This window comes from Gadus morhua, unplaced genomic scaffold (genome assembly GCF_902167405.1).
Source record: "Gadus morhua unplaced genomic scaffold, gadMor3.0, whole genome shotgun sequence".
Taxonomy (NCBI): Eukaryota; Metazoa; Chordata; class Actinopteri; order Gadiformes; family Gadidae; genus Gadus; species Gadus morhua.
This window is the reverse complement of record NW_021963981.1, coordinates 42,501-53,171: the sequence shown is the minus strand read 5'-3', so window position 1 is coordinate 53,171 and position 10,671 is coordinate 42,501. Positions and strand designations below refer to the sequence as shown.

The 10,671-nt window shown below is 47.7% G+C and overlaps 1 protein-coding gene across 2 annotated transcripts in view; it reads left to right on the top strand.

Moving 5' to 3' along the window:
• Positions 1–4,879: 4,879 nt before the first annotated feature.
• Positions 4,880–10,671, top strand: part of LOC115538466 (adhesion G protein-coupled receptor L3) — a 47,545-nt gene continuing 41,753 nt past the window's right edge. For both annotated transcript variants that reach the window (XM_030350035.1, XM_030350036.1), the window contains exons 1-2: positions 4,880–5,001; positions 8,546–9,346. In XM_030350035.1, coding sequence (XP_030205895.1) covers positions 8,665–9,346 — 682 coding nt within the window. In that variant the 5' untranslated portion in view covers positions 4,880–5,001; positions 8,546–8,664. The remainder of the gene's footprint in view (positions 5,002–8,545; positions 9,347–10,671) is intronic.

The following is a 10,671-nucleotide window of genomic DNA, read 5'->3' as shown; positions in this document are numbered from 1 at the left end:
TAGCCATAATGATGGAGTGGGGGGTAGAAGGCGGGGGGGAAATAAGAAAAATGGCCGCCACCCCTGTCCACCCACATCCTTAGGCGCCCGCTATTCAAAGGCGGCTAATTTGCAACGTGAATTATCCATCGTTGGTGCCAGAGTTTAACCGGGGCTACGCATGTGACCAGAGAGAAGGGGGAGGAGGAGAGATGGGGGGGGGGGGGGGACTATGACAAAAAATATTGAAGTCCCTCTGCCATGAATCTCTATTAGCGGCTAATGATAGCATTCCAACACCTCTCAGCCATTAGCTTGAAATTTGCGCGCGTTAATTATTGAAATGAGAATCCATACGCCCGCAGCTCACATGACAGGCCCCGGGGCTGCTGGGATCGCTGGATTAATTTTGCCGCTGGGCACCGTTTTGATTTTTTTTAACACAAAGTTGGACATATTATAATTATTTATTAAAGGTGAGTAGCGCGCACAGCGTCGTTGACACCCAAATTTTTCCGATTTATTCCCGTGACCCCATGAGTGTGTTACGTGGTGACAGCGTTATAGGTCAGCCAGTCTGAGAGTCTGTGAAAACTGGAATTGGATTATATTCTAAAACTTTAAAATACAGAAAATCGAATTGATACGACCCAAATAATGTTAAGCTCAAATGCCACAACAATAATATTTTCCAAAACAAATTCAATTTTAAATGTTGAAATGATACACATATCTTGGGTTTTTATATAATTTTTGCGCACAATTCTTAAATTATTTCTTCCTCCCTGTTTTAATTGGATCATCCGCGAGAAGGTTCTGTACACATGTTTGGCTGTCAAGGCTGTCTGGGCTGTGATGATAGGTTAAACTCGGCGCGATCGCACACACATTCGGCAATGGATCCACCGTTCCTGCCCGTGCTTGCAACCCCTTTTCATTCCGGTGTATATTCATTTATTTCCTGAAGTCATGTCAGTCAGCATCACTGCATCATTGCGGCGCCGTCATTAACGTCCAACTCTGTAAAACTCTGGTCGATGGAAGCCAGCTCAGTTAATTAAATGCAAACAGTGCTTCCGAAACACACGCAATAGTGGAAAATAAGATTCAGGCGAGGTAAAATCGACTAGGCAGATATTGCGATACCAGTGCTTATTTAAAACAGCTGACATTTTGAATACGTCCAATATGCGAAAGACTGCATAGCATAAACAGGAGCGTATGTAAAATGAAAAAACATTGCTTCGACATAAATACATTATGTAGTCAAACGGCATACACAAGCTGTATCTGGGAATCCTGTCAGACATCCTGATCACAGTCGCCTCGTTTGACAGACAGGTATTTTCCGAGCGCACATAACTTGCATTTGCGACCAAATCAATCAGCTCTTGAACCGCTTTGCACTGGATAGACTCTGCACTTACCGGCGTTGTATGTACAACATCCCAGCTCAGCTCGGCTGGTTGCCGCGCCAACAGGCGAGGATGCAACACAGTGATGGTTGCCCGGGCAACTAATTAGAATGGATATGGCATCTCGACTAATAAGGGGGGGAGCCACGGACAAGGTCTACTCCACCCCCCCTCTCCAAACATGTATCTGGCCAGGTTAACTCCATGGCAGCGAGCCGCCATTAAGCTGCCCGCTGGAGAGCCAATGGGCTTCCAGTGTTTTAGTGGCGTCAAAATCAACTGCCCAGACCGAGCCCCTGCCAGCTCTGCGTGTTAATAATTCAATTCGGCCTGGGTTTGTTAGCCATTTAAAAAAAGATAAGGCCCAGAGAATAGGAATATTCCGGAGAACAGTTCAAAGGAGGAAAACATTTGAGGGGTTGGCGGGTTGCTATACCATGTCACTTAAAAGTGAGCATAAGGGAATAATGAATATCTCAACAAGTAGGCTGAAACAAAGACGGCAGCTGAATGGATTTTCTTTAGAAGGGCCAAATGCTTTGGCTGCTCTGTAAAATGGCGGGAATTCCAGTGTGTTGCCAAGCACATGTACAAAATGTGCAAGAAGGAGGTCATCCAAGAGAAAATAGAGGAAAAACAAGTCAGCTCTGTTGTTCTGGCCCGTTCTGGCAAACATTTCGGCAAAAGCATGAATTATTATTCCGGCTTTGTTTTGATGTCTTTCCCAACGACTGAGCCTTGTTTTTCCTCGCCGAAGCCGGAGAGTTCTCGCCCGATCAGTTGCCCTCGTGATGAGTCAGGGGAAACATCGGAAAATACATCGGCAAGAAAGAAAACGGCCAGTTTGGCGAGAGACAAACCGACACGTAAAGAGACAAAGAAGCAAGAGTCAATTAATTTTTCATTCCAGTGGCTCAAAAAATGACCCGACCAAAAAACTGAAAACCCTATGGTCACCGTGGCGATGGCGTGGGTGCGATGGCGAAGCCTTTGAGATAAATCTCTCGCGGCTTCATTTTTGGCTTACTCTGATGTAGCTCGCGGCTGAACTTTTTCCAGCGCGAGGCTCGTGGCTGGCTCGTGGCGCTTGCGATGAATTGGGATTTGGGCGAGGGGGTTTACCCGTCAACTGGAGAGGAACGTCGCCACTATCTGCCTCGCCCACCTGCCTGTACCACAGATCTGTCATCCACCAGCCTTCACTCCCTGCCCCCCCCCTACTCACCTCCAACCGCCTACTTTCCTTTGTATAGATCATTACCTCGCCCCCCCCACACAAACACACATAAATGCATAAACACACACACACACACAACACAAACACACACAAATAAATACATACACACACACACAAATACAAACACACACACATACACACACAAATAAACTCACACACACAAATGCATAAAGAAACACACACACACACACACACACACACTTTATTCTTTCTTCCTTCACTCGCCACTATCGGCCATCGCTCAATCACTGGAAAACAGAGAAGCTGTGTGTGTGTGGGTGTGGTTGTGTGTGTGTGTGTGTGTGTGTGTGTGTGTGTGTGTGTGTGTGTGTGTGTGTATGTGTGGCCGTGTCAGCGTAGGAGTGCAGAGAGCTTCATGATTGAGCATGGGGGGATGATGTGTTTGTGTGTGTGTGTGTGTGTGTGTGTATGTATGTGTGTGTGTGTGTGTGGTTTGTTTACCTTACTGCAGCCCACGTGCCGGCATGCGGTCGCAGTTATTGACGGGTGTGATGGCGATTCAATTGATGGGCCCCCAACCAAGCCCCCCCCCCCCCCTCCCCCCCCCCTCCCACTAGGCTGTTGTTTCAGTCATCGTGGTGTGGCATGGATACGCCTACGATGCGGTCCACTGCACACACACACACACACACACACACACACACACACACACACACACACACACACACACACACACACACACACACACGTAGCTCGAGCGGCTGGTACAGCAGCAGGTTTTATTTTTTCTCTGGCGGGCAGACGTATATCTAAGCTCGGCGATATCTCTTCCTGTCGGCTGCTCTTCCTTTACCTTTCCCTGGTATAGCCTGACCCAAATCCCTGACCCTTCATCTCGTGCTTTTATATTGCTCCTTTTCTCCTCTAATAACCTTCATGTCGCCCCTGACCCCTGCATATACACACACACGCACACACACATGCAGAAACACACACACGCACGCATGCAGAAACACACAAGCATGCAGAAACATACACGTGCACGCATGCAGAAACGGACACACACACATGGATGCACATGCACACGCTCACATCAACACGCACGCACACATGCGTAACTCACACACGTACATAAACTCACACACACATAAATAGATACACGTATACACGCAAATACACAAAGCCAAACACACACGGTACACACAAACTCACACAAAGAACCGCACCACACTCACAGACACCTTGACGCACTGCGCACGTGAGTCCGTGGCGCTCTGTTTGGCCCTTGAGGGCCGGGTAATCCCCTCTTATTAGAAGCAGGACGACGGGAGAGGGGGCAGCGATGAAGCGCCTGGAGGAATGGCAGGTTTTTTTTGGCCAATATTATCCTCCACCTGTGAGCCAGAGCAAGGTACCTGTCGTGGTCCCTCCACCTTCCCCCGGTCCCTCAGCCTCATGCCCCCACCCCCCCCCCGTCTCATGACCTCGCTGGGGTTTCAGGCGTGGAGGGGACCCTGGTCGTCTTTTTAGTCTATTTTTTTCCTTTTCCCAACGCTGCAGTTAGGTTTGTTGAGCACACTTTGTTGCCTGATTGAATTATCCCAATTGTCTTTGGTTCTTAAAGTCACATTGTGTGTGATTTAAGAGTCGGGTGCCTTTCAGAGTATAGAAAAACGAAATAACACCGTTCTGTCCATTTTTCCCGGCTGTGCAGCCGTGTGACGAGCGCTAGCATAGCACGGCTGCCTAGCTACTGGGAGTGGGAGGGCTTTTGGGATTGTCAATGGTTCGAGTATTGTGGAAAAAACTGATACCGGCTCATTATTTGTAGAATATATCAGTTAAAGGATGTGATTTTGCTGATAACCTTATTATTATCCTCACTATCGATCAGCATTGACTGAATATATTGGTTATCTTGAGCTAAGAGCTAGTTGAACAGTTGCAAAAAAATGAAAACAAATCACCTTGGTTATTCAACAAAACTGTCATGAACCATCTAGTACACACACTACTAGCATAGATATTGTTTATTTTCATCAATGCTAACCAGGTTATGATCTCTTTCCTCTACAGACTGCTGTGAAGCTGTGTGCTCTTCTTTTCCGTTGATTCCCTCTCTCTCGCTCAATGATTGATGAATGATTCTGTGTTTGACTAACCCAGTGTGTTGTTCCTCTTCCCTCCAATGTTTACTTCACTGTCTGACCTGCGTGAAGGCAACGCAGCACTGGCTATTATCGCCACCATTAATCTGTTCTTTATTTCCTTGTTTTGTTTCCTTCTGTTCTCTCTCTCTCTCTCTCTCTCTCTCTCTCTCTCTCTCTCTCTCTCTCTCTCTCTCTCTCTCTCTCTCTCTCTCTCTCTCTCTCTCCCCGTCATACCTTTAAGTAGAAGTGGAACAAAAAGGTAACTAAATACCAACTACTTTTCTGTGTGTATAATCCCCCTGTCTGTGTTTTTGTTTCCTCTCTATCGTTCTCGCCGCGGGTTTCGTACACGTCGGTAGAGGCCATGTGGGACTTGATGCTACTGCTGACCTTTTGTGCTGCTTTGTTTTTGCCGTGCCGCTGATGTCGCTGATTAATATGGGAGTTTAATGGGGTTGCGGAAATTAGTGAGTCTGTGTATACTATGAAAGCAAATTAAAAAACGCGTGCGGGGTTGCACTCAAACTCCTACCGTGCCGTGTCGCGTTTCGATCGGGCCGCTTTTGAGTGGGACCAATCTAGTTTTAATCGATTTTCAAAATTTAAAATATATTAAGAAGACCTTGATGGTGAAATATTGTAAAATAGTTCTTAATTTATTGAATTTTCCTAGTCTGAACTTCGCCAGCAACATTTGACACCATTTGTCCAAAGTCTGCAACTGGCAGTCGAAAAAAACACCCAAATATTTAAACCATCACCCCCTCCACCCTTAAACATGCAACCTCTCATAGCACAAGACCTCGCTTTGCTTATTTCCCTGGATGACTGGGAAATGATTCTGCTGGTGCTTTAATGAGCTGCACAGCATTAAAGCAGGTGTACAGAGGTGATAGTCCTGGGGGGGGGGGAGGGATGATCGATAGTTTCTCCAATAAACTGTCAGCATTTTAGATTATGGCCTTAGCGCGATGATGGCCATAACCTTCGGGGAGCACATCGTCAATATGGCAGAGTGCTGCCGAGTGTGTAGTCACACCTTATCGGGCCAGGTGGGGGCTTTTATTTTTTCCACGCTGAACAGATGCTGGTGTGTTGTGAGCCGTAGGCCTTCCCCCAGACTCGTGTTTTAGCTGAAGAAACCCATCTCATCAAGGCCCGCCACAGAGACTGCATAGCATTAAATAAATGTGAGGGGGAAAATGAATTTGACGGGGAAGAAAAATCCAAGTTGGAGCAGGAATTTATTGAACGCACAGACAGAGGATCTGATGTACAAAAATAAGCATTCCCCTGAGTCTGAGAAATCTCAGTAAGATATTGCAAGGGACAGAGAGAGGGGGGGGGAGAAGCTACAATGCCGATGATGGGACGCTCTTATTCCAAACCGTTACATTTGAATCCCCAGCTAAAATAAGCTATGATGCCTTCATTTCTTCCTCATTTTCCCTTTTCCCCCTAAGAACCACGTCTCCCCCTCGCCTCTCTCTTCCGAGTCTTATCCAGAGACTTTTTGTACGAGGGTGCCTACGGGGACTGGTACCGTCGGAGCGCGCCTCGGCTGTCTTAAAAACCCCAGAACCTGCCTCTCCTAGAGTAGCCGGGTGTCTCTTTCCCCCTGTCGTCTTTTCCTTAAACAGCGCAAAGAGAGTGGATGTCAACGGGAGGCACCGCGGCTTCCCCGCAACATTCCTCACCTGCGAGCAAGACAACCTGTTTAATCTGTGGAGATTACCGGGGAGAGGAGCCCTCCTTCTGTCTGCCCCCCCTCCCTCTCCATCGTGCTCTCTCTCGTTCTCGCGCGCTCGCTCTCTTGTGCACGTTCTTGTTCTCTCTCTCGCTCTCCGTCGCTTTCTCTCGCGCGTGCACGTTCTCGCGTTCTCTCTCTCTCTCTCTCTGGCTTGCATTCTCTCTCTCTCCGGCGCTCTCTCTCTCTCTCTCTGTCTCGCGCACGTTCTTGCTCTCGCTCTCTCTCTCTCGCTCGCTCTACCGAACTACAAGTCGTCGTGCGGCGGCGGCTGTACCTCCAAGACAGAGCTCTCTGGGTAGAGCCTGTCAGCGAGGCTGGTGTCGGGCTCAAAGCCCGTCAAAATGACAAAAAAAAAAGAGCCGCATAAACGTTATTTCCTCTGCGTTATATATAACACATCTTCCCAGGACACCTTTTGGAAACTCGGGAGTTTGAAAAAAAAATTAAACGGAAACCTACGATGGCGTCGCTTTTACAGGATCTGCCAGGAAAATTCGGAGCTGTAGCGCTTTTAAAAAAATGGTGAAGGTTTTTAATGAATTTGTATCACACGTCGCCTTGTTGTTGGTTCCTGTCTGGCAGCGTGTGCGGCCGTTTGAAGTGCTCGAGGCGAATGGATGCACGTTGCTTCGGATGCCAGCAAGCACAATTAAAACGTGCATAATGTATTTAACATCGACCTTATCCACATAACAGTGCCGGACTTAAATTAATTGGAACCACTGAGTGCGTTTCGTTTTTTAACATGACACCCACCCAAGTTTCTCTGAAAAGTGAATCGTTACAAAAATAAACACAATAAAAGTATTGATGTCGGATAACCAGGATTTGACCTCTTGACCTGCGCGGGCAGCAGTCATAATTCAATCTGACGCTGAATAAAGTTAAAAATTAGGATCATAGGCAGAGAGGGCTCTGTGTTTGGTCTTTGTTTTTTTAAACCTGTAAAAGATCCTCTTTCACGTTACCCAAGGGCCACAGAAACTCTATTAGTTTTACCTAATTCATTCCTTAATGATGTTGGCGGAAAAGTTTCACAACCCCGTTTTTTTTCCAGGCAGGAGATGTGATGCAATTTGATTACAGGGAAATAAATAAAATAAAAGACGAGATGATATCAATATTTTCTGAATTATGTCGGGTGCCGGAAAGTTAACCAGGCGCCAGCGTCCAGTATAATTATATTTGATGTCATAATATCTGCTATTAATCTCCTGTGCAAAATGTCGGGGGTGGGGGTTGGGTGACCCGAATAAGATTTGTAATATGTCTGTGTCAAAGTGTGTGTGTGTGTGTGTGTGTGTGTGTGTGTGTGTGTGTGTGTGTGTGTGTGTGTGTGTGTGTCTGCAAGCATGTGCCCGTGTGTGTGTGTGTGTGTGTGTGTGTATTCATATTTGTGTGTCTTTGTTGTGTGCGGCCGTTCATGGCAGTGTGCTGTGTGCAGGTTGTCTGGTGCTCCTGCATGTTCCCTCAGCAGCCTTCCTCCAGTCAGTGATGCCTCCCTCCCTCCGTCTGTCTGTCTTTCCTCCCCCCCCACCCTTCCCTCCATGACAATCTTGTCCTCAATCTCCACATTTCCCCAACGGTCATCCTGGCTGAGATTTATGAGCTACATCCCACAGAATCACTTGGATCTGATTGCGAAAAAGAATTAAAATCTATAATCTATAATGTTAACGTTGTTAACCGATTCCCTGACGCCAAACCCAGACGATTCATCATGGATCCCGTCAATTATTGTAACTCCCCGAAACGCTGAAATAAAATCCATCACAAAGTAAGTTCTCCCATTTTTTCCAACCAATACATTAATCTCGCAATTCTAAGGTTGGCTGTCATTCTCCTACCTTTCTTTTAATTGACACTTAATAAAGTGAACGTTGGATCAAAATGACGAATCACCCTCTCAACCTCTCCAAACAAAAAGTCCTTCAGATCCGAGTCCTGATTCTGTGGCATCCGGCTCGGGCCCCCCATAGGCCCCCACGCCGGGCCCCTCGCATGCCAAAGTAACGGCCCCGCCTGGCCCCTTTGTCATGTTTTGGTTCCTCAGTGTTCCTGTGCCCGGGGCTTCTTCGCGGCGTCTACCAGAGCGAACACCTCTTCGAGTCGGACCACCAGTCAGGCGCCTGGTGCAAGGACCCCCTGCAGGCCTCGGACAAGATCTACTACATGCCCTGGACCCCCTACCGCACGGACACGCTGACCGAGTACTCCTCCAAGGAGGACTTCGTGGCGGGCCGGCCCACCACCACCTACAAGCTGCCGCACCGCGTGGACGGCACGGGCTTCGTGGTGTACGACGGCGCCCTCTTCTTCAACAAGGAGCGCACGCGCAACATCGTCAAGTTCGACCTGCGCACGCGCATCAAGAGCGGCGAGGCCATCATCGCCAACGCCAACTACCACGACACCTCGCCGTACCGCTGGGGCGGCAAGTCGGACATCGACCTGGCGGTGGACGAGAACGGCCTGTGGGTGATCTACGCCACGGAGCAGAACAACGGCCGCATCGTCATCAGCCAGCTGAACCCGTACACGCTGCGCGTGGAGGGCACGTGGGACACGGCGTACGACAAGCGCTCGGCGTCCAACGCCTTCATGGTGTGCGGCGTGCTCTACGTGGTGAAGAGCGTGTACGAGGACGACGACAACGAGGCCACGGGCAACAAGGTGGACTACGTGTACAACACGGAGCTCAGCCGCGACGGCCACCTGGACATCGCCTTCCCCAACTCGTACCAGTACATCGCCGCCGTGGACTACAACCCCCGGGACAACCTGCTGTACGTGTGGAACAACTACCACGTGGTCAAGTACTCGCTGGACTTTGGCGCGCTGGACAACAGACTCGGTAGGTGGAATCGGTTGATTGATTGTTGATATTGTGTGTGTGGGTGTGGGTGTGTGTGTGTGTGTGTGTGTGTCTGAGTTTATGTATCTATGTTAGTTTCTGAAGGCGTGTGTGTAAGTGTGTATGTTTATCTATGTGTGTGTGTGTGTGTGTGTGTGTGTGTCTGTGTCTGCTTAAAAATGCTAGAGCTACACCTACACCTCCACGTGATTCACACACTAATATCTACAACCCTCGTAGTATCAAAAGGTGGAATTCGTTGAATTGGTTTTGTTTCTGTGTGTTCTTCTGTGTGTGTGTGGGAGTTTGTGGTGGTGTGTGTGTGTGTGTGTTTTAGCATGCATTTGTGCGTGTGTATGGTTATCTTTGCGTGCGTTTGTGTGCTTAAAAATTGTCTAGCTACACTTACACCTCCAACTGATTCATACACTTTTATCAAAAACGATTGTAATATTGATACCATCAAAGGACAAGGTCGAAACCTGTTAAATCCTCCTGCTTTATTTGACTAACTGTTTACCCTGCTGCTTTAGTAGAAGATGAGCGAGTGCCATTCCCAAAATAACGATGTTTTCCCTAAGCGGCCTAAACGAAGTGCTACGCAGCCAAACGTTAGCATCCCCAATATTAGCTTACGTAGCTCCTACAACATGAAGCAAAGACTTTCATGGAAGCTAGAGGCTATACAGGCACTGTCTGCGCTTCTTTCATGGGCACGGATTTAACAAAGAGTCGTGTGTGTTGCCGGTATAAAGTTTTATTCTCGTTCTCGAGTTCTGGCAGACGGGACCTATATTTATCTATGTGAAACAAGCTTTGCATAATGGCTGTTTGTTTTGTTTTGCACTTTAATTGTAGTTTTGGCTTTAGTTTATTTGTCCCGATGATACAATCATCCACTCGGCTCCAACTTGTTTCCGTGTGTACGGAACTCTTTAAATAAATCCCGTTAAATAATGAATAGCTTTTCCTTTTCTCTGCCTGCTCTTATGGATACGTGCCGAGCGAATAACAGGGAAACTCTTAAATTTGATTATATGTTGTGTTAAGTCGTGGTGGGTGTGTATTATCCATACAGCCTATGGTGTAATGCTTTTCTCCTTTCCTGAGTGCGGCAGTGAGAGTGCTGCCCTGACTCATTCCGATAAGCAGTCGGCTTGATCGCAATGATTCCTTCTCCTTGGCTAATAGGATGTTTTATTTTTTCCACCTTTACTCCCACGACTTAACTTCTTGCCACGGTCAGAAAGCCGTGTGGCTCCACACTAAACCAGTCGAAACTGAACTCTGTATTGTTAGTTTGCACGCTGTCTGCGTCTTTTCAA